The sequence below is a fragment of the Salvia miltiorrhiza genome, chromosome 2, assembly GCF_028751815.1.
Source record: "Salvia miltiorrhiza cultivar Shanhuang (shh) chromosome 2, IMPLAD_Smil_shh, whole genome shotgun sequence".
In the NCBI taxonomy this organism is placed as follows: Eukaryota; Viridiplantae; Streptophyta; class Magnoliopsida; order Lamiales; family Lamiaceae; genus Salvia; species Salvia miltiorrhiza.
The window spans coordinates 50689031-50716487 of record NC_080388.1 but is presented as its reverse complement, the minus strand read 5'-3'; the positions used below and the strand labels follow the sequence as shown (position 1 = coordinate 50716487).

Sequence of the window (27457 nt, the reverse complement as noted above, 5' to 3'; positions counted from 1 at the left end):
TATAAGTCATAACTGAAAATAAAATTATCAAAATAACCTTGTGTAGGCTTTTCGTACACGAGATACGTGAATTTCGCCTATGGAATTTGTGAATCCGGTTTATTTTTATAAATTGTTTTAAAAGATATGCTACGTGGCGAATCGGGTGCGAATCCGAGAGAATCGCACCCTAAAAGAATCCGATTAACCGTACATGCTAATTTTTGAAAAATCCGTGCATCATAGTTTAACCCTAAATAATATAGTGATTAGATGCTTACCTAAAAATTATTTAAATATTGTTAAATCTGTGACAAAAAGAAAAGTTAAGCTCTTACGAGAAAAAGTGTTCACTCCTGCATCGATCTTGTGAACTAATTTTGTTTAATTGCCTCGTTTTTTTTCTTATTAAATACTTTATTTGTCTCACTAAAAGTGACATGTATTCTATTTTGGACCGTCCCATTATAAGTGACATGTTTCCATAAATGAAAAATTTTAACTTTTAAAAAAATATAGGCACTATAATTTCTAACTAATTTACACATTCTCCTTAATTCTGGTGTCCAAAAATTTTGAGCCACTTATAGTGGGACGGAGGGAGTACTATATTTAATAAATTGTTGTGCATAGAATATCGGCTTTCAGATTAATATATACTTCTTTCGTCCCAATTCAATAGGTCACAATGTTTTGATATAGATGTTAAAAAATAAATATTAATTTATAATAAAAGGAAAAAAAAGTAATTTTTTAAAGGATATATTTGTCAAAAAAGGAAGGAGAGAGAAATGAAGATATTATTTTTCAGATGAGAAGAGAGATAATAATTTGTGGTCCATAATAACATATGATGTAAATAAAAAATTATATATAATTATTTGTTATATATTAGTAATTTTTTATTTTAGAAAGTGACCTATTGAATTGGGACAAGAGAATAGTGAGACAATTGGAATTAGTGGAATATGTATTCGATTATATTCAAATAGAATTAGATGTAATCCCATCTATTGGTGCTATTGCAAATATGAGCCTTGAGTCTTCGTCCTCCGTCGAGTCCAGTTGGGTCCTTCCCCTCCGGTCGGCGGCCTTGCGCTGCCTGGTTTTTTCCTTTTCCTTCTTTTCTCTCTTTTCTCTGTCCGGTTTTGGTGCCTATTTCGGTTCGCCCCTTTCCCCTGTTCGGGCTCTGGTTTGTGTGATTTCTATTTTGTTTCTTGTTTTCTCTCTTGGTGGTGCAGGTATGGAGCGCGGAGGTCCGTCTCGGGATTCTGAGTTGTTGAGCGGCCCGGAAGAGCGTACTGAGCGAGAGTCGAATTTGATTGATATCTCCACCATTGTGAATACGGCCAATCAATCGGAAGACGGGTTTTGTTTGGTGGGCAGTCTCATTACTGCGAAGGCCCCAAATGGATTCCATTTAATGGAAATCATGAGGAAATCGTGGAAGACCTCAAAAAATTTCGAGGCTAAAGAATGGAGGAAGAATCTTTTTCTGTTTTCCTTTGCAACTTTGGAAGATCGGCAATGGGTTTTGCAAAGGCAACCTTGGCACTTTGACGGACACCTCTTTGCGGTGATGGGACTTGATGATTCAGCGCAGCCATCTGATATAAGAGTAAACAGAAGCAGTTTCTGGGTAAGAGCATACAATCTTCCGATAAAGTGTATGAATCCTTCCATTATACGCAATATTGGAAAGCAAATTGGTGTGGTTGAGGAGGTGGATGAGAGGGCAAATTATGCAGGATGTTTTGCTAGATTCAAAGTTAACTTTGATGTTACTACGCCTCTTCTTCGCGGTTTAACGATCTGTCTTGAAGCCAAACAATTGTGGATTCCTTTAAAGTACGAGCATCTCCCAACTTTCTGTTATAAATGTGGGGTCATGGGACATCATAGTCGTGCTTGTGATATAAATGTGGAAGATGATGAAAGTGGCAAGCAATTCGAAGACATCATCTATGGCCCCATACTCAAGGCCTCGCCTCTTAAGAGGCTCCGCCCGACAAAACAAAATCATGACCGTCCCAGAAAATCAAACCCTTTGATTGATCTCCAATGCCATGCTCCTTTCCACCCTCCGGTCCATCCCTCCAAACCACGCCCATCACCTCTATCCCCAAACCCCTCTTCACACCTTTCAAACTTTCCCAACCCTATGACCCTGCCCTCAAATGCTGATACTGTGAACCCTGATAGAAACCACTCCCACAAAATGCAGAAAGATAACACCCTCCCCCAGAAACATTCCCCAGCCCCCACTGGCCAAAAACCTCCAACCAAATCTGAAGCCAAGATCAGCCAAGTCTTTTCCAAGACCCAAACATCCCTTACTACAGCCACCGAATCCCAACCGAAAGCCAGAGCCACTCCTCAAAACAGAGGCCCCTTCGCTCCAACTGAAACAATCATCCCTACTGTTGATATTGCTAAACTCCTCAACATCGATCTACCTCCTAAACAACAAGCCAATAATACCCAAAAACCTACCCTTAAAACTTGGTCAAGATTAAACCGTTCCCCAACTCCAAAAATTCCAAAGGTTCAGTCTTTAGCTAAACCAAACAGGAAACGCTACTTGATTGAAAACGAGGGAAATACTTCCCCTTCAAGGGATGCAGCGATTGATATGGTCCAAAAACGTCTCAAAGGAACAATCCTGGATGATGATTCCACCACTTCAAATGCGACGACGGCGGAGATTGCTTTGGAGCAATCCCGCCGAGCACAATGAATTGCTTGGTTTGGAACTGTCGGGGGCTTGGGAACCAACCGACAGTTCGTCAGCTTGTTTGGCTTGTCAAACAAAAGAAGCCCGATTTGGTGTTCATTATTGAATCTAAACTTTTTGCAACTGATTGGACACCGGTTCTGTTGAAGCTTGGGTTTCTGAATCATTTCTTGGTTGACTGTGATTGTGATGGTGCTGGTAGAAAGGGTGGCTTGGGATTGTTGTGGTCGGAAGAGCTAAAAGTCGACATCAAATCTTCCTCTCTGCATCACATTTTGGCAACTGTTGACAACCATTTGGATCCGGTTTGGGATTTCTGCGGCATTTACGGGTGGAGCCGGATGGAGGATCATCATCTGACTTGGACCCTTATGACTTCCCTTCTGATGGAAGTGGGCGAAAGGTGGCTCTGTGGAGGCGATTTTAATGAGACTTTGTTCCACTTTGAAAAAAAAGGGGGCAATTTGAAACCGGATGTGCGCCTTAATACTTTTCGATCGACAGTTGACGCTTGTGGTCTTGTAGATTTGGGTTTTGTAGGGGATCCTTACACCTGGACCAACAATCAAAAGGGGAAAGATCATATTCTTGAAAGGTTAGATCGCTGCTTTGGGAATGAGGCATGGATGGAAACTTTCCCGGGATTTATGGTTACTCATCTCTTGCGCAAATCCAGTGATCATCGCCCTTTACTGCTCTCTGTGGATTGTGCTGGAGAGGAAGAGAAGCCTCGTCCTAAACCATTTCGCTTTGAAGCTATGTGGTTCAAAGATGAAAGATGTAAACCTTTGTGCAGCCGTCTGTGGGAGATGGGTGGGCGAACTGATTCAGCTGTGGACCTTCATCTTAAGATGGAGGCGATGGGAATGGAACTTAAAAACTGGGAAAAGGCGGAGTTTGGTAATGTTAGAAAGCGCTGCGCTGATCTTAGGAAAGAGTTAGATGATCTTCAAAAACACTCTAATGACTCTGATTCCAAAGATCAGCAGAAACATGTAGAGGATGAGTTGGATGGACTCCTCAAGAAGGAGGAAATCATGTGGAAACAAAGGTCTCGCGCGGACTGGTTGGCGGAGGGTGACAGAAACACTGGGTTCTTTCACAGGGTGGCGGAGGGGAGGAAAAAAAGAAACCATATTCGGGATATTAAACGGTTGGATGGTTCTTTGGTTCGGACACATGAGGAGCTAGATATCACTTTCAGACTCTACTTTCAAGAACTCTTTACGGCCGGCCCTCCTCAGAATCCCGCTGACATCTTGCGCACCATTGAGCCCACTGTGACAGATGACATGAACAACTTTCTCACCAATCCTTACTCAGCAGAGGAGATTGTTAGCGCTCTGAAACAGATGCCTCCCCTAAAAGCCCCTGGGCCGGATGGTATGCCTGCTCTCTTCTTCTCTTCTTGTTGGTCTTATGTTAAATCTGACATTATCCCTGTGGTCCTCAATATTCTTAATCGAGGGGCTGACCCTGGTCCTATTAATAACACTTTCATTTGTCTTATCCCTAAAAAGAAAAAATGCACCACCCTGGCTGACTTTCGTCCCATAAGCCTTTGTAATGTTGTCTACAAGCTGGTTTCTAAAGTTATTACTAATAGGCTTAAGACGATTTTACCCGACATCATTAATGAGAGTCAATCTGCTTTTGTCCCCGGTCGACAAATCACTGATAATGCTATTCTTGCGTTTGAGATTTTTCACATGATGAAAATGAATAAAGCTAGAGATAAGGGCTGTTTTGCTTTTAAATTGGATATGGCTAAGGCATATGATCGGGTTGAATGGTGTTTTTTAGAGGCTATGATGAGTAAGTTGGGGTTTCATTATTCTGTGGTGAATTTAATTATGCGCTGCGTTTCTTCAGTGTCTTTTAGTGTTCTGGTGAATGGCTCCCCTGGCGAGTCCTTTGTCCCTAGTCGGGGGCTCAGACAAGGAGATCCGTTATCGCCCTTTCTCTTCCTTTTTTGTGCTGAAGCTTTATCCAGCCTGCTTCGAAAAGCGGAGACCAACCAACTCATTCATGGTGCTCGTTTGTGTCGTACTGCTCCTCGGATTAGCCATTTGTTGTTTGCAGATGATTGTATTGTGTTTGGCAGGGCGTGTAGAAAGGAGATTGAGAAGGTGAGGGATATTCTACTCCAATATGAAGTGGTTTCTGGACAGAAGGTTAACTTGGACAAATCGGCTATTTCCTTTAGTGGTGGTGTGAATGAAATTGTGAAATCTGATCTTGCAGCAGTGCTTGGGGTTCGGCGAGAAACTCATCATGGGAAATATTTGGGCATACCTAGTACGGTGGGAAGATCAAAGGTTGAAATTTTTCAGATGCTTGTGGATCGTACTCGGAAAAAATCGAAGGACTGGAAGAGACGCTTTCTTTCGGGTGCTGGAAAATTGGTTCTTATTAAGTCGATTCTACAATCCCTCCCAACTTTTCTTATGAGTTGTTTCCTCATTCCTGATCAAATTTGCCAAAACCTCAATAGCATCGCAGCCGGCTTCTTTTGGGGACAGAAAAATGATGAGCGAAGGATCCACTGGAGAAGTTGGCGTAAATTGTGTACTCCCAAGAATGAAGGCGGTCTAGGGTTCCGTGATATCTCGTTGTTTAACAGGGCGATGCTTGCAAAGCAGTCTTGGCGTATCTTACAAAATGGAAATACTCTTCTGGCTCGATCTCTCAAAGCTCGCTACTTTCCTCGATCGGATATCCTCTTGGCAGGTAAAGCTCATAATCCCTCTTTTGTTTGGAAAAGCTTACTGGCTGGACGTGATCTTTTGGTGGATGGAATTGCATGGCGTGTGGGTAATGGAGCGAGAATTAGGATTGGTAAAGATGCGTGGATCCCGGATGGCAAAGGTAAATTCAAACCAGCGGATGTTATTGACTCTTGGGCAGGAAAACCTGTTGAAGAACTCTTCATGGACGATCTTCCTGTTTGGGATATGCCGAAAATCTCCACTCTTCTGCCCAGAAATGATTTTTGGAAGTTTTCAGAGCAATTGGCTGTGAATGAGGCGCTGCCTGACAGACCTCTGTGGCCTCTTAGGAAAGGGAGTTCATATTCTGTTAAATCAGGCTATCTTCTTGCTTGTTCTCTCAGGGACAAAGGCGATGCCTCGTCGTCTAACAGTGATCAACAAATTTGGAATTGGATCTGGGGTTTGGAGGTAATACCAAAAGTGAAAATTTTTCTATGGAAATGCCTAAGTGGAGCTCTCCCTACCGCTACTGCTCTCATCTCACGCTCTGTTGCTGTTGATCCGTGCTGTCGTCGCTGTGGGGAAAAGTTGGAAACAACGGAACATGCCCTTCGTGACTGCCCATGGGTTTCTTTCCTTTGGGAAATTTCCCCACTCCGGCTGCCACCCCTTGGCTCAACGGATATTTGTACCGTTAAGGATTGGTTCTATAGAATCATGGAAGTCCCTGATAAAGAAGTTCACAATTCTTTTGCAACTCTCGTTTGGGCTTCCTGGTTTGCTCGTAACATCTTAGTTTTCCAGGAGAAGAGGATCTCTCATGCGGACTGCTTATTGATCTCACAGCGAGCTTTATGGAGACGACCCATTTGCTCTCTTTCTAATTGTTCCAAACCTTCTCGTGTGTTTTGCAGCAGGGCCGATCAAGTTAAAATACAATGCGATGCAGCCGTGGGTGAAGGAATTGGGATTGGTTTTGGAGCTATCATGTATGACGCTGAAGATAAAATTCTGGGCAGCAGATTTGGTTTTGTCCCTGGCTGCTTTTCGGCTGAGGAGGGAGAAGCCCGAGCAGTTCTCGAAGGTATTATCCTTTGTGAAGAGAAGGGGTATTCCGACGTCATCGTGGAAACCGACTGCCAACAGCTATTCTGGAGAATTGTCAAGCGTGAAAAGGATTTATCCTTCATAGGGGATTCACTTTTGGATATTTTTGGTCGACTGAATCGCCTTCGGCTCTCGGAGATCAGCTGGGTTCCACGTAAAGATAACTATGTTGCCGATAGTCTTGCTAAGCATGCTCTTTTACTTCGTTTTTCTGTTTCTTCTTGTGATACTCTTCCTGTTGGTTTCAACACTTTGCTTTAATGAAAGTTCCTCCTTTTCACCCTAAAAATATATATATATATATTTAGACTCATTTTGATTTACAATAAAATTGTCTGATAATGACATCATGAAATGTGTCATAAAATTTACTAAGCTACATTTTTTGTGTAACGAAATTAGCTACATTCACACATGCATTTGTATATTTTTATCACATATAAAAATATAAGTAATCTTTGTTACTTACACAAATTGATACATTCTCAAATATCACTATATTTTATCATTAATACTTTTATTTTTGTGACACGCGCATAATAACTACTCTTCATAAGATATCACAATTTTGTTTTAAATATATCTTTGTTTTAATACATATGTTGATAACATAATTGTACTGTCAATTAAAATATAAAAATGACAAGGAATTTAACAAAGGATCTAAAAAACTGTACTATTGAGTAAATATAAGTAAGTTGTTCACTTTCGATGTTCTTTAATTAGATTAGAAAGGAAGCATCATGTCGCATTATTATTGACGAATTAATAAAGCATCTTTAATTTTTAATTGGACCTTGGGAAATGAATATGTTCTTTTTCTTTTTTAATTCCTCAAATTGCACCCTGCAGTGGATTGGGAAACAACATGGAATATTAATTAGCTAGAAAAAGAGGTAGCTGTGCTTTTTTGATTTCACAATTCACATCAATCCAGAATAACTTTCAATAAAAGTTGCTTTCTTCTCAATTTTATACATTACTTTAGCTTCGGTAAATCAAATTGGATCAATGTGACACGATTCTAGAGACATTTTATCAAACGGGTCGAAGATGTAATGTCTCTAGTGGGTTAGGCACTTCGATTCTCCAATTTTTTCCCAATTAGATAATTGAGTTTAATTATATATAATTAGTGTATTTTAATTATTATAGTGGTAATTTATTATGCATTGATAAAATAGTTATACAGGAAAAGAGTGATAAAATTTCTTAAAATGTTTTTGAAAAAGAGCTCACGGATTCCCATGCATATAGAAAATTTTCAGAAAAAGAAAATAAGGTTTTAATATATTATGTACTTATAAATGTGAAACGTACGCTGATGAGGCCTTGCTCTAGTGACAAATTTGAGGCATCCAAAGACTTTTCTTTTTAAGAGGTCTTGGTTCAATCCCGTCAACGTGTAGTGAATTGATCATATTCAGATATCTCATGTAATTTCAAAAATAAAATAAATGTGAAACGTCCAAAAAAAAGTATAGCATAGTATTTAATTTACTATTGAATTAAATTAATCATGCTCTTATCCTCTTTTTGGTGGTACAAAAAAGAACAAAGGAATAATTTATTTTTGAAATACTCGTGTAAGTATGATTTATGGTGTTAAAAATAATTTATTTCCTTCATATTTAAATTAATTTTAGAATATGAAAATTTAAGGGACTTTTATATATACTCTTTTGTCCCATTAATCTTGATCTATTTTCATTTTTTAATTGTCTCAATAAATTTGGTATGAGAATCACTTTGTATTAAATTAAATACGTGGATTAGACACGTTTATATTATAATCTTACTCTTCTGTATAATTTCGTTGAAAAAAAAGTTTCAAATTTAATAAAATGAAGAGGATATAATTTAACTGAAAACTCTCTTAATACTTTCATGGAAAAAATTTCCCATCTTAAAAAACGAAATAAGTTTTACCTTTATTTTACTATAAGTCATTATTATACGGCAACTTACTATATAAATGTCTATCTCGTGACTCGATGCAACTATTTAAGATAAAGTTATTTTATATATTTAAGATGGATGCAAGTTGATTTTGAGGCAACGTACATGATGATCGATGAAAGCTAAGCTATATGATAGTAGTTTTGAAATAATAATATTAAATTAAGTAATTAAAGATCCACTTGTGCTAGTGGGCATGTGCTTTCCAATTATAATCACTTGTGCATCTTAGTCCACCGAAATTATGATTAATTATTGGTTGGCGTTTTATTAAAAATATCATGGTGTGCCTTGTCAATGACGCCTAAGATTCCTAATTTTTGAGAAACCCAACCATGTCATAACATTTATAAATTCGCCTATAATTTTATTGGTCACGCTTTTATACAGAGTAGATATAAATACTCCCTCCGTCCCATAAGCTTAGGCTTGTTTTCCTTTTTTGAATGTCCCATTTATATAGGCTTGTTTCCATAAAAAGTAATATTTTTTTACTCATTTACTATTATATCCCTATTTAATTCTTTAATTTACTCCCACTTTAATACATCATTAAATAATAAATATGGGCATACTAGGAAACTTACTTATATATTTTCATTTCCAATGATTTTTCTTAATCTTTGTGAAAATTCCAATCAGCCTAAGCCTATGAGACGGAGGGAGTAAATCCTTCACTAATCAGTTATAATCACTCATTTGATTTGTATGTCTCTTGCTCCGTAACAAATTTACATTGGATAGTTGTGGTTATTATTTTATTTTTTTAGAATTATAAGAGGTATTTATTATATAATTAAATAAGCAATTCACACGAAAATGATACCTCTACACTACACAAAGGTGGAAACTAGGGATGAACCAAAATATCGAAAAATCGGTATACCGCACCTATCGTATCGAAAAAATACCGAAAATAGCGAATTTTTGGTATACCGTAAATTTCGGTACAGTATGGTATCATACCGAAACTTTTCGGTACGATAATGGTATCAATTTCCTCATACCGCGATATACCGATACTGCGGTATATGTCGGTTATTTTGGTTTATACCGGTATTTCGGTGTATAACGTTGTACCGATATATATATATATATATATATATATATATATATATATATATATATATATATATATATCGAATATCGATATACCGTATCGATTGAAATATATATATATATATATATATATAATTAATGATAAATTATAAATTTATTTTCATAATTATATTTGTTTGATGTAATTTCGATATGTACAGATATACGGTTTACCGTAAAATTTTGATAATTTAGACATAAAACGATATACCAATAATTTCGGTATACCGAACTTTGGTACGGTATACCGCACTATTGGTACGACATCGGCATGAAAAAGTTCATACCAATTTTTTTGGTATACCGATCTTCAATATGCCGAAGAGTTTGGTACGATAACGGTATGAAAAATCTCATACCGCAATTTACGGTATGGTATACAGTATGGTATACGGTATGACGAAAAAATTTCGGCATACTGTACCAATCCACCCCTAAAAAAACTATCCGCACGTAGACGAGATTACTGCCCACACAAAAGTTATTCTCAAACTTCTAGAAGTGACCCATTTTCTCATTTTTAGTATTCTTAATTCGTGAGAAAAAAATTCATGAAATATGTATATGGTTTGGATCTCCTAAATATCATTGCAAGTGTAGATTTGCAAAATCATTCTTCTTCATCTATACAATTAATAAAAAAAAATTATATAGTACGTAATAGTTTTTATATGTTACAATGATATATCTTTTCATAAGAATCCATAGACCATACAAAAATTAATAGTCCAAATTAATTCATAATTCATTAATTGCAAAAAGTTCTTATACGATCCATTGTGAAGTTAAAATTAAAAAAATATTGTGAGAATTGTGAAAATTATTACATTGAACCTATAAAATAATTGTTCACAATCATACATTTTTAAATCACCAAGCTTATTAATTACTCCTTCCGTCCCCAAAATAAGTTCATCTTTGGAGACGGCACGGGTTTTGAGGAAAAATGGTAAAGTGTATTGATAGTGAAGAAAAATATATTATAATTAGAATTGGGAGTGGTGAAAAAGTGAAAAGTAAGAATAAATAAAGTATTATTAATGGTGGGGTAGTTGTCGAAAAATGGAAAGAAAGAAAGAAAGATGAACTTATTTGGGGGACGTCCCAAAAAGGAAAAAAGAGAAAAAGAGAAACTTATTTTAGGGTGGAAGGTAGTAATTCTTTTTGGAGACATGATGATCCTCTTTGAAGGAATCTATTAAATTAGAGGATCTCATAATCTTGTTTCCTCGCTTAATAACACATAGACTAACCAGGGGGCTTAGCCCACTGGCCACCGGGTCCTCACTTAAGTGAAGTGACCCGGGTTCGATCCCTCTTGGGAACGAATTGGTGATTGGAGATATAAGGTGGAGTTTGGTGAATGGAGAGATAAGGTGCTTCTTGGAGTGGATGGAGAACTAACTACTAACATCTAACATGACTTTGACCGATCAAAAAAAAAAAAAAAAAATAACACATAGACTAGTTTAACTGTATTTATAGTTAACTAGTTAAGGCACGCCAAATATTGTTTCAATTTAATACTAATATAAATGTACAATAGACGCGATAATAATTAATTGGATGGATTTAATTAACCAGATTGGGCCAAACTCGATAACTGCCCCACTGAAAAAGGAAAAATATATGGGTGATTCTATTCATAACCCTCATTTTGCTCCTCGTAGCCTTTTATATAAAATTAATAAAAATTAATTATAAATTTACAGTAATACCCTATGCGGCTATAGGCTATACCTCATAGCCTCCTAATCAAAAACTTGCAGAATGCAGATGCAATAGATGAATTTCGAGTTTCATTTTTAGTCCAAATTTCTGGTGATTCGTCAATGAAGGTTTTATTTAAACATATTTTATTGGAGTTTCCAGTGTGAATTCGACAATCAGGAGATGATTAAGTGTATCTCAGAAAATTTATAATAGTGGTCAAACAAAAACTTGAATATACACTGTATTTTGTTGTCCGCTAGATGAGAGTTTCTTGCACACAAAGGCCTCAATATAAATCAGTTTACCAGTTGGAATGCGTTCCTCCACAGGGTAAGCTCTCTTGCGGAGTCAGAAACAGGAGTTATTTTAGGCTGATCAGAAGCCTTCTCTCCCGACGCTGCGGATGACACCCTTGAGAAGAATTTTGTAACAAGATCATCATTCTTGATATCATTCATGGAGATGTCATCCATCTGAGGGTTTTGGATGACGTTGAGTAAATTTGATGCATGAGATTCTCTTCATCGCTTGCCCTGCCTCCATCTTTCTCTCTCCGATGAAGGTTTTATTTATATATAATGATTTCCACAAAATGATGAATCAGCGACATCAGCTATTGGGATTCACCAGAAATCCTCTTATGCTTCCTGGATAAGAAAATACGCATTGCTCACTCAAATTCTTTCCAAAAATTCTTCCTAGAAAAATTGAATACCTAAATTAACAAGAATCAAACCCACACAAATTAATTGATAAAACTGAATTAAAAAAAATAAAAATAAAGCAGTAATACCCAGTTCACAGAACCATCAATTACATCAAGAATTTACATAAAAATAGTTTAGAAAAAGATAAAAAAGAAAGCAAGGGACTATCAAATTCGATTGATTGAATTTATGAATCTGAATGAGTCGACTTAATTTCTTGTCGACAATGATTCCGCAACCAAGAAGTTCTTAATAAAACACGAAGACAATCAAATCAAATTGGAATTCTTTATAATATTTCACCAGATATTGAAATTACTAGATATATGCGATTTAGGAATTATAGGGTATAATTGTAAATTTATATTAATTATTTATTATTATTTTAAATAAGAGGCTACAAAGAGTAAAATGAGGGTTATGAATAGAATCACCCAATATATATATATATATATATATATATATATAGAGAGAGAGAGAGAGAGAAGGGTTCAAATAAAAACCATTCTTATCGTAAGAACGTAGAACCAATCTTATCCATTTATGTTGGTATATTTAATGGTTGATGCCGCCGCTAATTAGCGACGGCAGCTGCCGTCGGTAATGTTCCGGCAATTCTCCGCCGATCAACGTCGGTAAATTCCGGCTGCTGTGCCGCCGTTAATTGTCGGCGGCGGTCGATCGTCGTCGGTAATGTCGTTACCGATGAGCCCATTAGCGGCGGCACGTTGCCGACGGAGCCGCCGCCGGTAACATATTTTACCGGCGGTCGTTCTTTATTACCGACGGCATTCTGCCGTCGGTAATCCTTGGATTTTTTGTAGTGATCATAATTAATTTATTTTTATAAAATGAATGTTGTTTATAAAATAATGAAAAATAAATTAAAATTAATAAATTTTTTTGAGAAGTTTATAAACTCTTAGAATTTATTTTTATAATTTTAAACTTTTTAAGGGCTTATTTTACAAACAGTACTACTTATAACCTCAGCCAGCCAAACGCCTTAATTCTAAGTCAAATTCACCACTTGACTTCCACCTATCATGGTCCCGAAAGATTAAATGCCTTAGACATGAAAATTGAAAACTCGTGAAAATAGTTTTTGTTTGAGGGAAAAAACTCGTGAAAATAGTTATGCACACACATCAATTACTCCTATAAATTAGTATATAATCTTAACTACACAAATTCACGCACGCGTATGCATAAACACACGTACGGGCGCGCGCACACACACTCACAAAAACGCACGTGCATGTGCATGTGCACATACACGATCACTATACACTAAAATAATAATTATATATGTTTCTATGTAATTTTAGTAACAATAGCTATAATTATTATTAGAAAAAGGTCATACCGATTATTATATGTATATCTCATAGCAAATAAAGTAATACCTATGAAAATGAAAATTTTAAATTATGTTTCCGACAATTATTTATTAACTTGAGTATATATTAGTAATAATAATATGAAGTGCATACATATGTAAGTTATGTGTGAGTATATATATATATATATATACATATAATATGCATTTATAAAATAATATTATATGATAGATTAACAAGTTGGTATTAGAGACTTGGAGTAGGGTCCATGAGGTCAGTACTTTGCAATTAATCATTAATTAACTTTTTCATATTAGTGAAAATAAAAGTTTGTCAATTGTTGATTTGTTGCTACGGCATTCAATTATTAATCAAAACTTTGGGCTCCCACTTGTTTGGACACGACCTATTCCCGACCCTTCTAGATTCGAAGAGCTCTTTTTTTTTTATTTCTTTCCAATTATTTAATTTTAAAAGTTTATACTCCTTTCTTCTTTTCTTCTTGGTTTTGTTTTTTCATCTTCCCGCTATTTTTATTTTATTTTATTTTATTTTATTTTTCTTTCACTTTGATGATTAGATTCAATTGGGTGGGAAACAGTTTCTTTCGTTTCTTTAATGCAATTGATCATTTGCTGACTTAAAACGGCTCTCATAACTGTTGATTATTTGCTTGATTAATTCAGAGTTACTGTTAAAAAAATAGCCCAAAAACTGACTTGGCAATTTGAATTAACAAAAATTATAGAATTTATCAATGATGCTTAAAATCACAAGCAATTTTGGCAATTTAAAAAAAAAATACATTAGATTTTTTTTTATCTCCATGTTAGCTCCCAAATGTCAAATTTTACATCCAATTAATATTTGAACTTCTAAGTGAAATGCTGATGTTTAGGAGCTGATGTGGTGATACAAAATTTGATGATTTTTTTATTATTTATTTAATTATCAAGTTAATTTTCGGTAGGCCACGTCACCTCTCAGTTGGCCGAAAATTTGACTCGAGATATAAATAGAGCAACAGAGATACATTCAAATTATATTTATTGTGGGTGTGTGACTGAGAAGACCTATAAGCTGAAGGACTAAGTAGCAACTTCAGAGAGGGACTAAAGTGCAAAAGTAACAGATGTTATGAAATCTGTTATCTAATGTGCAGCTGCATCTTTGCTCAGATCTCCTGTCCTCTATGAACGGCTATGATTCATCTTCTTTCTCATGTATATTAGCTGATGATAGGAGATTAGTTTAGGTGATTGTTTTCTCATTGTAACCGACAGGGATGGCAATGGATCCGAGACCCGGTCCAGATCCGCGGATCCAGACCCTTTTTTTCGGATTTGGACCTTGCAAAATTTGGACCCGGCGGATCTGGACCGGATCTGGACCACTCTCTAAAAAATCGGATCCGAATCTGGAGTAGTTGATATAAAACCCAGATCCGGTCCAGATCCGGTCCATGGACCCGGTTATATTTAAATATATAATATTTTTATTTTTAATAATATGTAATATTTTTAATTCTCCAACGCTAAGCTCATTTTTATATTTTTTTAAGCTCATTTTTATATTTTTTTTCTTTTCTTGTTTATGTTTTTGATAAGTAAAATGTATTTATTTCATGAAAAACAATATATATATACAAATAAATTGATAGTTCTAATTGCAAGTGAAACTAGGCACGAAACATGTTTATGCAATTTAGCACTTGTGGCTGGAGTAAACCTATCCTGACATGGGGAGGAGAGAGTTGTAAACTAGTAATCATGGAAGTAAACAAGCTGATCTTACAATTGACAATTAGAAGATAGTTAAATGTAATTTGATGTAGGAAATATATTTAAGTATTGCTTATTCGAAATGTTAATTTTAGTCACAATTATTTTAGAAAAGAAAATAATATGGATTTGGGTCTGGACTCGAGACCCTGTGGATCTAATGGATCTGGGTCTAGATCCCATTTTTTTGGATCCAATGGATCTGGACCGGTTCTGGATCTAAGTTAAAAAACATGGATCTGGATCTGGACCAAACAGGATCCGGTCCAGATCGGGTCCATTGCCATCCCTAGTAACCGAATACAACACAAGAGAGAGAGAGGTAAAATTGAGAGGTGATTGAGATAGAAGTTTGCTGTTTCTTCTATATTCTGCTCAAGGAATTCTTGCTGTATTGTGATTGTAATCTTCTTGATTGGATAATAAAAATTCTTGTTGACCCTCCGTGGATGTAAGTCTCTTTGAGACTGAACCACGTAATTGCTCGAGTCTTTATTTTTCAGTTCAAGTTCTTGGTGTTGATTGCTTGATTTTGCAATCTTGTTTGATTTTGTATCTTTCCTTGTGTTGCTGATTTGTTATTTCTGGAGCTGATATCTTACATTTATAATTTTTGTATATTCTAGCTGAAAATTAAGCACATAGTCAAAATCTGAGCTATTTTTTAATAATAACCTATTAATTTAATATGATTTCCCTGTTTTTTTTAAAGATAATATAATTTCCCTGTTAGTACATTAACATTTTGATAGCACGCCCACAATTATCGCGTAATAAGGCCTCAAGTCATTCTAATCTCTCGAAGTGTATAACTTACATTATTTTTTGGTGTTTAAATATTTGTAAAATTTTGTATAAAATGGGATGGATGATTCATGTAGTAATTTAATTGAGAATGAAATAATATATTTATGGTATATATATATAAAGAGAGTGATTCAAATGAATTCAAGTGTATATTGTATAAAATAACTTCTCGAATGAAGATGCCTTGCATCATTTATCAGAAAATAAAATAACGAATTAAAAAGCTTACAACTGGAAATATAACGTTTCAAGTCAGCAAATAACATATAAATTATCTGACGATTCAACTCCATAAATAATATGCGCAGCTTACACTGACTGGCTTCTTCAACTCTAAAATCAATCGATGAATCATCGTCCGACAACGATCTTCTTCTTCTTCTTCTTCTTCTCCTCGAAAGAATTTGATGTCGAATGTTTGTATGAAATCTACAAACCTGGGCAGATCTATACAGGTTTCGTGGCTGTAATCATCACGAAGAGCCTATTTCTCGTGCATGTGAAGTTGACAAGCCCACAAGATGCGCACAGATCTTCAAGTTCCTTCTCGGATAAAAACACATGGCTGCCCGAGATCTGCGCCACGCCCTACATAATATGTGCAGATACATAGTAATTAACACAATGTATCCCATTTCCTTGCATCATGCTTCTCCCTCAACATCTATAAAACAATTTGCTTGGCCATACCTGACGTAGAGGTCTGCTTAGTGGGAAGTACGAGAGGAGGCCATCCATGATGTAAGTTGTAGCAACGAACATGCCTCCGGGTTTCAGCACACGACTTATTTCTGCTACCTAGTAACGGTGAAAAAGAAGTCACTAACAGCAGATGTACAAATTTGAGCATCACAAGCAAATCTCATATTACACCCCACCTCATTTAAGTTGTCCCTTCAACTAAAAGTTGCAAACATTAGTCAAAATTCAACCTTTGTGGATATTTTGGTAAAATTTAATATAGAGTAGTTACAGAGTGGGATTAACGGGCATTCCCCATCTATAACAGCACATAAAATTACACAGGAAAAAAAAGCCAAATGCAAGAAGGGGTGAGGTTTAAGCTTTTAGCAATCTCTTTGCTGAACCTCTGCTCTGTTTCGACAATGTGCAAGTCAACAATAATGATGAAAACTTGGACTACGGAATTAATATATAAAGTTCAAGTATGCTCACTGCTGCAGATGGTGAAGGCCAGCAGTGCAAAGCAGCACCAGCATGAACAGCATCCATACTACCCGATGCAAATGGAAGCCTCGAGATATCAGCTCTAACGAGAATCAGTTTCCTGTAGAAGGAAGATACTTAGAGAGAATTGCAATTATATTGTCACATTGTATACATAGGAACTTGCCAAAGGAATGAAAAATACTTTTCGTGAAAAACGTACTCTTCGGGGAAGTTATCCTCCTGCTTAATGAAGTCATAACACTGACGTAACATAGCCTCAGAGTAGTCCAAAGCAACGACAAGGGAAAATAGTCCACTTTTGGCAAAAAGTCGTGAAAACATTCCACTTCCGCAACTTGCATCAACAATATTCCCCCCTAAGACTGGTTGGAGGTAATCCTTTATTAATTCAAACTGCATCCAGTGCCATCAGGTAATAAGCTCACGATACAATCAGGGTGGATATACTTTAAATCAGTAGTAAAACAAAAACTATATAGTATTATGAATTCCGGTCACCCAGTAAGTTCAATAGCAGTAATGCAATAGGTAACTACGCACATAAAGGGCCAAGAAAATCTACTTAAATGACAGTTAGTTTATGGCAAATCTTACTTTTAGGATTTTAAAGGTCAAATTCTTGATACAGCAAAATACAATCACTAGCATGGATATGACGAGGCAACAGACTGACAACAAATCCAACAAAATATCTAGCAATTGTTACCTCCTGTTCCGGGCCAGGAAAACCTCCCCAAACTGAAAAACTTTGCCGCCAACCTCGTTCATAAAGGAATGATACTAAAGGAAACCTATATCAACAAACACCTAAATCAAGTTAGCAGGCACAAGAATATTTGTTTTGAGAATTTCACATTTATATGCGTGTGACTTGATGTATATTGCAGCACTCTGAGAAAAGAGGTCCTTAACAGGTAATATTTTCAAACGACAAGTATAAAAAGAGATTAATTCGTGAGCGAACCTTTTTTTCCAATATATCAACTAGATACTATCAAACTATAATTGTGAAGACACCACATTACTCTCACCTAAAGTCAACCCAGTTTTTTATCATTAGACACAGATAAGAGCCAAAATAAAGAAGGCATTTATCACTTCAAGTAAGCTGGAATTATTTCTTCGACTCTCACAAGGAATGACTGGGGCTAAACAGCAATAAGCCCATTAGTTACTGGATTATTTTGCTAATAGATTGGTACTTTGTTAGCTCTGAATGTTTTTCAATTGGCAAAACAGTAGAGGCAGCACAACAACAACGTGCCAATATGATTGTTACAAACATTCTACCTGAAAAGCTCAGTAGAGGCAACCACAGGTTCACCATACACCCTGTTACCACCAGTAACTGTCAGATCAAGATGAGAATCCTTGCCGGTGTAGGACTTCCTGCAGCAGCCGCACACCAGAGTTGAACGAGCTACAGCTTCCCTGCAAAATACACCTACCCGAAATGAATACTTATTTATGTAAATAAGGATGTAAAACTACCTTAATGGAGTGAAATCAATCATCATCATCATCATCATCATAGAAAATACTATAATAAATGGCCAATGCAGAAGATACTCAAATAAATCACTCACAAAGATAGATCGGCTCCTCCATTCCAAGAAACCCTCTCATAGCAAATGGGACAAGCTAGAATTTCTTTGCGAATCTTCAAACTGGATTCATCAATTACAGGGTCCTAATACAACAGCCGCAGCCAAGTTATCGGAAGCAGAAGCAAGTTATTCTATATTATACCCTTTTCAAATTTTGTTTTCTCAAGAAAACCAAGTAATAATGCAGATTTCAGCTCAATTTTCACATCCTCTTAGAGTGTATGGGAATGCAGCATTTGAAACCTTTATACAAACTGGCTTCCTAAATAAGCAAATTTTCGAAATTCCAAATGATTAAGTCAGCGATATAATCATCAATCAGGTGTCGCAGAACAAAAACAAATCACTCGACCTAATCGCCTTTTTGTTTTCAAATAAAACAGCAACAGTTTTGTTCTCTTCATAAGACCCGTAATTCCAATTGCAAACACACACACACATAGAGAGAGAGAGAGGGAGATGTACGGGCTTGGTTTCAACAGCTGTAGCCGAAGAAGCTGGCACTTTATAGGTGAAAAGCCGGGCGCGAATTCTCGCGGGAATGAAAGGAGACGACTTGACGACATGAAAACAGCATCGCACCGGGTTGAAATTGAGTGGACTCGGCAGCAATGAAGCTGATGCTGACAGTATATCGACGCCCGCTGCCTCTCTCGCCATCAATTTCTCCATAACTCCCGAGAAATTTTCAGCTCCCAATAACCGGCAGTTACAATTCTGCTAGTACTAGTATACATAACTGACATATATAGTAGTATACTCGTAACAAATTAAAAATGCACATCAATTGCGCCAAAAATATTGCGACTGACGTGTTTCAATGGTCGCCCAAAATTTGAGTGATTGGAACAGTGGTGTTTGTGTGTGCGTGTCTTTTTGTCGTTTGTTTCGTTAGGTATTCTGCAGATATTACGGAAGGCACAAAAACTGTGGCTGAAACGTTGGATTAAACAAAAATAAATAAAAATCAAAAGTAATTAAATTTAAACCTCAGAAACCCCAATCCTCCTAACTTTTCGATATTGTATTTGTACGTACAGATTGACAATTATACATTTCATTTTTTGTCCTTTCTAAAAAAGAAGTATACACGAACTAACTTATCCCATACAAAAAATCTAGATTTCAGCTTAGTTGATAGAACGTCAATATATTCCAATTTATGTTCATTTACATCTACTAAATCAGATTGATGATTTATCACAAAATTATATGATTGCAATATCGTGTATCTTATTTCATCTATAAGATGTTAGCATCAACAGAAACACAATAAAGCGGACGAAGTGACATCAAAAGTTGTGCCATTCATCATTACAACCATTTTTCAAAGATAAGTTTTTAGAATAGTATGACAGATGAAATCTTAATTTACGATTCAATACAAAGAAAATAGATAGTTTAAAAAATAATATGCTGCAGACTCCACAAAATAATCAGAGACATAGTATAGATTAACAAATCATACAATATAAGAAATAAAAAAACAACGCATACATATAAAAATGCAATGATTGAACGATCAGAATAATTGAGGACAACTAGAAAATGTTTATTTAAGGTCCACGGACTATTGGGCTATATATTAGTTCGGCCCGGTTTTATAATGCACTTTTAAGTGGCGGGTAATTATATTCATAGCCCCCAATTTACTCTTCATAGTCATCTTATTTAAAAAAATATTAAAATTATTTAATAATTTACTATCCTATCCTCATAGCCTCCGGTTAAGAATATTAATACATTGCATTGTGACGCTCGTCGACATCGCTTGCCTTCTTCGCCGCCGATCATGACTTCACCACTGACCCCGACAGTGATCGGAAGCGGCTCATGTAGCAATCTCTGTCGGAGGCGACGACGCCAACGTGCTTCTCCGACAATCAATTAATGCGATCGATGAGATTGTAAACGAATATTACCTCGGCAACAAGGTTGTCACGGACTCGGAGGTAATTAGTGAAAATGATTGAAGGCAGGCTTGGGTTCGCAAGGAAGAAGGAGAGGCTTTTGACTGAAAATGGAGGAAGAATGCTACTAATGGAGTAATTGATACTCATTCAAGTTAGATGCAAATGATTATTTACCGCCGCCCATTTGTTTGGTCAAATTATGCTTTTAATTCTTATGAAGCCGGTCTCAAAAAAAAAATTCTCATGAAGCCATTTGCCTTGTAGTGGTCCCCAATTTTTGGGTATTTAGAGCTTCGTTGAACAGTAATGAAGCATAGATGAAAATTATCCCATCCCTTCATTTTATTTCTCTCTCTGCTTCCCTTTATTTTGATACAATCAATACAACAATAACCCATCTTATCCAAAAAATTACAAAATAAAGAAATCACAAAAAATCAATACAAAGGTACTCAAGAAAATAGGTGATGTGCCCCACTGAAAACTGGAGCGCCACCGTTCATGGATTTTGGTGTCGATTTTTTCACATCGCCGGCTCCACTGCCTTCGGCACTCTTGATTGGGGTTGCATTCACAACTTATGTCGTTGAATTGAGATTTGTGTGATGTGTTGGGTTGGCAAATTTAATGTTGATGTCGTCGAAAGCCATGGAGGAGAGAGTCTTCTTGGCGTTGCAGACCTGCCCCTTGTTGAGGGGCTGCTGGCGGAGAGAGACGAAGATATGGGCGAGACTATGTTAGTAAATTATTTTTAAAATTAAGGATAAAATAGTAAATTATTAAATAATAAAAATATTTTTTTTTTAAATAAGGAGGTTATGGAGAGTAAAATGGGGGCTATGAATAGAATTACCCTTAAGTGGCCCGTCATACTTTGCTTACAAGCCCATAGATTGGGAAGATTGGGCCATATCGTGAGGACTTAACCCAACTCATTGCTGCATCTACACTTGCACTATGGTGCCAACAAAAGAAAAAGAAAATCCCTAAAAAAAGAACAAAATAAGAAAAATAAAATATAACAATTTGAAATGTATGGGTAAATATTGTATATACTAACCCGCGTCTAAAGATAGAGGTTGTGGTTCCCACGAAAAACAATAAAAATAAAATAAGAAAATACGTATGTATTTTAAAGCTTATAAAAACTACTAGCTTTTAACTAAGGTGGGAAGATAGGGTTCGGGTATAGGGTACCCGATTACCTGACCCGAAAAAATCGGGTATCGGGTACCCTATACCAGAAAAATTCGGGGTCGGATAGTTTAGGGTGTAAAAAATCAGATATATTAAAAATATGGCTGAATTTTAAATTTTAAAATTAATTTTCAATAACAAATTCCAGCCCTAATTTTGACTATTTCTCTCACTCCCTCATTGTCGGACACACACATCTTCAAAAAATTTGCACTTTCTCTTTCTAGCACCTACGGGCTACTCATTTTCCCCCTAACTACCCGGCACTCCCACCCCTCTCCCTATCGCACGCTCACCACCCCATCTCCCTACACCCATCTCCTTCTCAACCACCCTCCTTCATCTCTCTCTCGACCACGACAGTAGCAGTAGCAGCGCGGAGGGAGCAGCAACAACAGCACCACGACAGCAGCAGGCGAGCTCCGCCGACCTCAAATCTGCTCGCACTCCTCCCTCACGTCCTACACCTTCGACGACGAAGGGACAAACGTCGGCACCGTTAAGCGGCCGAGCTCTACAGGGTCACTGCTGCCTCTCTCTTTTCTATCAATTACCCACCCTCGTATCACTACTTGACCGAGTAATTTAGGGTACCCGAATACCCGCTTCGAGTACCCGAGTCGAGTATTAGGGTACCCAATTTTTTATTCGGGGTTGGGGTCGGGTATAGTGTTTAGGTCTTATTTGGAATCGGGTACCTGATCCTGATCTGATTCTCAGCCCTACTTTTAACTATAGAGCATCACATATATCGTACAATTACATGAAAATGAAATGAGGATTTTATTAGATCCGGAAAATGTTGACACTAAAAATGAAAATACATAGTTATCACGTTTTTATTTTTAAAAAAATTTAAATTAAATCTATGAATCTTCATTTGTAAACAATAGACTTTTTAGGAGAAAAAATTAATCATTATTTTATTCTATTTCCAACAAAGAAGATAAAAATGAAGTACACTTACTTAATATAGATGTCGGCTGCATGACACGTGTTATTTCCTTTCCCAGTAAAAGAATCTCAGTCACCTCACCTCCCTCCAAAGAAAAATATTAATTAATTAATCATATATATTGAATCCAAAACAAATTTCATCAATACTTGGAAACTAAGGAAAGTCGCAGCTCATACGCGTAGCATCCGCTTGTTGTGGAGCAGCTCCCCGTTTTCTGTTCATATATATTTATTTGATACACCGATTTTCTCCTCTCGATATCGATAAACAGATCATAATTTCGAAACACAGTAACGACGATGCTTGATTCTTTCTTCAGCAAAGGTTTCAAATCTTCCAAATGGTAATATCTCTATTCATTTTATCCTCTGTTCTGTTTTTATTTTTCGATGCAGTGAAAACGGCTCCGGTTTCTGTGCCAGGGTTTTGTATGAATACTTTTAATTGAGTTTATTCGCGAATTGTTGAGAATTCATTACGCAATTTTTTATACCGGAAATCTTATATTCGACGAAGATGATATTGATAGTTCCTGGCGCAAGCATTATGGATTTTGCTCTGTATTTTTATTCTAGTATTGAGTATTGAGAGGATTGTAATTATGTAGAAGTGATCAGTAAATTATTGGGGGTTTATAGGTGATTGTAGAGGCATGCAGCTTGATTTAGTTTAATTGAGAGCCAATTTGCAGTAAAACTCTGTTGAAGCTTACAATCCCTCGGATAAAGTTGTTGAGGAATCGAAGAGTGATTCATATAAACCAGATGCGTCGAGAAATCGCCAAGCTCCTTGAGACTGGCCAGGAAGCCTCGGCTAGGATTCGGGTTAGTATATCTCGTTGTACGCTCTGTTAATTGATTTTTCTGATGTTATCTATATAGCTGTTTGAGGTCCTACTTTATTATATACTACTAGTAAGCTGATTGCAGGATTATTACATTGCCATGTTTAGGTAGAGAATATTCTAAGGGAAGAGAAGATGATGGCTGCTCAGGAATTAGTTGAATTGTACTGTGAGCTTATTATTGCTCGCCTTCCAATCATCGATGCACAAAAGTATGTCATTGGTTTGATCCTCTGTGTCCTTAGCGTATTAGTAATACTTTAGTGTGAGTTATACATAATAGATAGATAATGATAATGATCTGTTCTCGGCAATTGATCTTGATGATAACTTAAAATTTTGGGGAGTTAAGGTCACGATTTTCTCTTGTGCATTCAGAATATCTTCTAGTTGTTCAGTGCCTTCTACACAAACAACCTGACTATTGTCTATTGTTCAGTGCCTTCTACACAAATGTGTATTGGGCCTTCTGTTGTTGAACTGAACCTTTACTCTCCTATTTGTAGAACATTTTGATCTTGTGACAGTGCTTAATGAGTTTTTGGTTGTTCCATATTTTTATTAAATATTATGTGCGTGTTAGTACATGTAGTGTATCTCAATTTCTCATGTCAAGAACATGTATATGTGGAAGTTGATCCGTGTTAAGAGGTTAAGCTATTTATGCTGTACAATTATCAGGGAATGCCCTCTTGACTTGAAAGAAGCCATTTCTAGTGTATGCTTTGCTGCACCAAGGTGTGCCGATCTGCCAGAGTTGCAACAGGTGCAGATGCTATTCGCTGGTAAATACAGTAAAGAATTTGTGTCTTCTGCAACTGAGCTTATGCCCGAATGTGGTGTCAATCGGCAGGTGACTCTAATTGCCGTCTTTTGCATTTTATCACAGGAAGTTCTTGTTATGGATCCTTTAACAGCTTCATTAAAACTTGACATTGCAGTTGGTTGACCTTTTATCTGTGCGAGCTCCATCTTCTGATGTTAAACTGAAACTGCTTAAGGATATTGCCAAAGAGCATGAGCTTGATTGGGATCCAAGTGCTTCTGAAAATGACTTACTGAAGACTCATGAAGACTTGCTGGTAAGAATAACTTTTGCATCTTTATCGTGATTCTATTTTCTTGCCTTACGTTTGTGCCAATCCTTCCCAGAATGGGACAATGCAGTTCATCAGCGATCACACAGTGCCCCTTGCTGAATCCCATAACGACGAGGCTAAGTCTACAAATTCTACAACTTCAGAACCAGATGCCGGTGAACACCCTGATTCCGATGAGGACTTTGATATCATTGATTTTCCAGAAGTTCCTAGGCAGCCGGGAGTTGGTTCGGGACTGAATCCTATGATGAAAGAAGATGCAGCGGTCAAAATTCCAACTGGCGAACAATTTGTGCCATTCATACATCGTCCTCCTTCACAGTCGTGGTCTGTACAGTTTCCTGTGAAAGAAAATGGTTTATCTCCCTCCGTCACAAAGGCCATCGGTGATGATGCTGATTTACAGGATGTGTTGGCTGCTGCTCAGGCAGCCGCGGAGACAGCAGAGGGCGCAGCTGCAGCTGCTCGATCAGCATCTACCCTTGCTCAACTTCGTATCACTGAGCTCATGAAGAAGAAGAAGGACGATTTCTCATACTCTGAAACTGAGAATCCGTTTCACCTCGACAAAACCAATTCAGACCTTGAAGAGGAGGTTGAATTAGATGCAGAAAACCCGTTTGCTCATTCTAACACAACCCCCTTCACTTCTCCACGCCGGAACAGCACCTCGGAACACTCTTCCGGTGATGCAAAATGCGGCTTCGGGTCCTACGACGATGCTTTTAGCTATGGCAGTCTTAACCCGACTCAGGCATCGTCACCAATGGATGACGATACGTATTTCTCGTACCCAAACCTATTCACATCTCAAGGCTCCAAGTAAGCAAATGAGGCTTAGTTTCCAGTTTTGTGATTACTCTTTCTTGAGATTTGTTTCCTTTAGGGGAAATATTCGAGGTTTTGTTGTGTGTTGTATGTATGTGTTCAAACAAACTGCTGTAAATTTGACTCGCAATTTTGTTTGTTGATGTAACCATATGTTGAGCGCCAAGAATTTTTACAATCTTCATCTTCATCAATGGCCAACGGTGAAGGCATAGAGTGCAGTTTGAGGCAATTAGAATGGATTTTAAATTTGAATATACACAACTTTTTGCCGTTACTAATTGCACATTCTTAAAAATGAACTTGTCTAATTCCCTACTACCAAGCTACAAAATCCTCAGCCAAACAATCTCCCGCTTGATAATGCAAGCACCTCTTATTTAGTCATGAAATTTTTGACTCATCCAGTGCGAGACATCCACGTGTCAAATTTTTATCCCCTGCTTGAGATAAGATGCTATCTTCTCAGAATCACTAGATAATCATATCCGATAACAACCGTCGATCGCTTCCTCTCTTCCAATCCTATCCGTTCATTCTCGTCCTAAACACCTCCTTTCAAGTTTCAACGTCCATACATTTTCAAAACTCTCTCTCCCTCTCTCTCTCTGCGCGCAACCACGTCGCCGCTATAATGGCCGCCGCTCTGCAGCAGACTCCAATCACATTCCGTTCCCGCTCGCCGCCGTCGGCGCAACTCCAATCGAAACCAACAAGCAAGCTCTCCCTCTCTTCAAGTTTCAAGCTCACCAGACTGACCATCAAACCCTACCTCCGCCGCGGGGGACGTGGCGGCGCGTGCGGCGCCAGGATGGCCAACACCGCGTCGGCGAGCTACGCCAATGCGCTCGCCGACATCGCCGTCGCCAATGGCAGCCTCGCCGAGACCGCGGCGGACGTGGAGAAGCTCGTGGACAAGTTCTTCTCCGATGAGGCGATCATGAGCTACTTCACCAACCCTACCGTCCGCATCGAGGCGAAGCGGGAGATCGTCGACGAGATCTGCAAATCGATGAATTTGCAGCCGCACGTGGCGAATTTCTTGAACATCCTGGTGGACATGAAGCGTATCGATCTGATAAAGGAGATCGTGGAGGAGTTCGATCTGATCGTCAACAGGCTGTCGAACACGCAGGTGGCGACGGTGACGTCGGTGGTGCAGCTGGAGCCGCAGCATCTGGCGGAGATCGCGAAGCGCGTGCAGAAACTGACTGGGGCGAAGAATGTTAAGATCAAGACGAAGATTGACGAGTCGCTGCTGGCGGGATTCACGATCAGGTATGGGGATTCAGGTTCAAAATTGATCGACATGAGCGTGAAGAAGCAGCTGGAGGAGATTGCCGCGCAGCTTGATCTTGGCGACATTCAGTTAGTCGGTTGATTATATTGTTTTTACTTTTTTCTTTCTTTCTTTTTTTTTGTATAATCTCCAACGCTATAGTTTTGTATGGATATATGAATTTTTGGGAGAAGTATATGTATTTATGGATATATGAATTCGGCGAAAAGTTTTTTCGATAAGGAATAATCATGATATATTGATATGGCCTCTCTCTCTCTCTCGTTAAAACAATAACAAAGAAAAGAAAGATTACAGTCAATAAAGCATTGAAAATGTTACTATTACTTATTCTAATCATGATATATTGATATGGCCTCTCTCTCTCGTTAAAACAATAACAAGAAAATGTTACTATTACTTATTCTATTAATTAAGTGACAAGTGAATTAATCCGAAAAATTACTTCATAGCCATCGGTGCGACTTAAATTAATGATCTGTTATGAGAGAGAGAGTAAAAGAAGTTTTGATGCCTCAGCTTTGGGCTAAGCTTCCTCGACTCCATTAATGAATACTCTCATAATGTCATCGGGTGGGTATTA

General features: G+C 37.4%; 4 protein-coding genes and 1 long non-coding RNA gene across 5 annotated transcripts; 3 read left to right on the top strand and 2 right to left on the bottom strand.

The window, feature by feature from the left end:
- The first annotated feature begins 1222 nt into the window (after nucleotides 1-1222).
- Nucleotides 1223-2716, top strand: LOC131009683 (uncharacterized). Its single transcript, XM_057937095.1, has one exon. The coding sequence runs from the start codon at nucleotides 1223-1225 to the stop codon at nucleotides 2714-2716; it is 1494 nt and encodes a 497-aa protein (XP_057793078.1).
- Nucleotides 2717-11466: 8750 nt separating this feature from the next.
- On the bottom strand, nucleotides 11467-12304 carry LOC131011170 (uncharacterized). Its single transcript, XR_009096773.1, has 2 exons — nucleotides 12095-12304; nucleotides 11467-11948 (listed from the first exon to the last, which is right to left on the bottom strand). It is a non-coding gene; the product is annotated as an uncharacterized LOC131011170 (long non-coding RNA).
- A 3762-nt stretch (nucleotides 12305-16066) lies between these two features.
- On the bottom strand, nucleotides 16067-19687 carry LOC131011185 (uncharacterized methyltransferase At1g78140, chloroplastic-like). The gene is made up of 8 exons (XM_057938983.1): nucleotides 19200-19687; nucleotides 18714-18817; nucleotides 18418-18558; nucleotides 17834-17918; nucleotides 17327-17520; nucleotides 17113-17224; nucleotides 16627-16734; nucleotides 16067-16524 (listed from the first exon to the last, which is right to left on the bottom strand). Exons 1-8 carry the CDS (start codon nucleotides 19404-19406, stop codon nucleotides 16384-16386), a joined length of 1092 nt encoding a protein of 363 aa, XP_057794966.1. The 5' UTR covers nucleotides 19407-19687; the 3' UTR covers nucleotides 16067-16383.
- Nucleotides 19688-22947: 3260 nt separating this feature from the next.
- Nucleotides 22948-25764, top strand: LOC131012014 (uncharacterized). The gene is made up of 6 exons (XM_057939922.1): nucleotides 22948-23145; nucleotides 23494-23626; nucleotides 23755-23858; nucleotides 24328-24499; nucleotides 24588-24728; nucleotides 24799-25764. Exons 1-6 carry the CDS (start codon nucleotides 23102-23104, stop codon nucleotides 25570-25572), a joined length of 1368 nt encoding a protein of 455 aa, XP_057795905.1. The 5' UTR covers nucleotides 22948-23101; the 3' UTR covers nucleotides 25573-25764.
- A 174-nt stretch (nucleotides 25765-25938) lies between these two features.
- LOC131012015 (ATP synthase delta chain, chloroplastic-like) lies at nucleotides 25939-27123 on the top strand. Its single transcript, XM_057939923.1, has one exon. The coding sequence runs from the start codon at nucleotides 26209-26211 to the stop codon at nucleotides 26953-26955; it is 747 nt and encodes a 248-aa protein (XP_057795906.1). The 5' UTR covers nucleotides 25939-26208; the 3' UTR covers nucleotides 26956-27123.
- The last annotated feature ends 334 nt before the right edge of the window (nucleotides 27124-27457 follow it).

Bases quoted from the DNA above. Each gene is read 5' to 3' on its own strand.
- LOC131009683 (XM_057937095.1), top strand. From the start codon at position 1,223: ATGGAGCGCGGAGGTCCGTCTCGGGATTCTGAGTTGTTGAGCGGCCCG.
- LOC131011185 (XM_057938983.1), bottom strand. From the start codon at position 19,406: ATGGAGAAATTGATGGCGAGAGAGGCAGCGGGCGTCGATATACTGTCA. The intron at 17,919-18,417 runs GTAGAATGTTTG...TTGTTGATATAG, and splicing joins GCCTCTACTGAGCTTTTCAG to GTTTCCTTTAGTATCATTCC. The intron at 16,735-17,112 runs GTGAGCATACTT...CACCGTTACTAG, and splicing joins GGCCTTCACCATCTGCAGCA to GTAGCAGAAATAAGTCGTGT.
- LOC131012015 (XM_057939923.1), top strand. From the start codon at position 26,209: ATGGCCGCCGCTCTGCAGCAGACTCCAATCACATTCCGTTCCCGCTCG.
- LOC131012014 (XM_057939922.1), top strand. From the start codon at position 23,102: ATGCTTGATTCTTTCTTCAGCAAAGGTTTCAAATCTTCCAAATG. The intron at 23,859-24,327 runs GTATGTCATTGG...TACAATTATCAG, and splicing joins CCAATCATCGATGCACAAAA to GGAATGCCCTCTTGACTTGA. The intron at 24,500-24,587 runs GTGACTCTAATT...TTGACATTGCAG, and splicing joins AATGTGGTGTCAATCGGCAG to TTGGTTGACCTTTTATCTGT.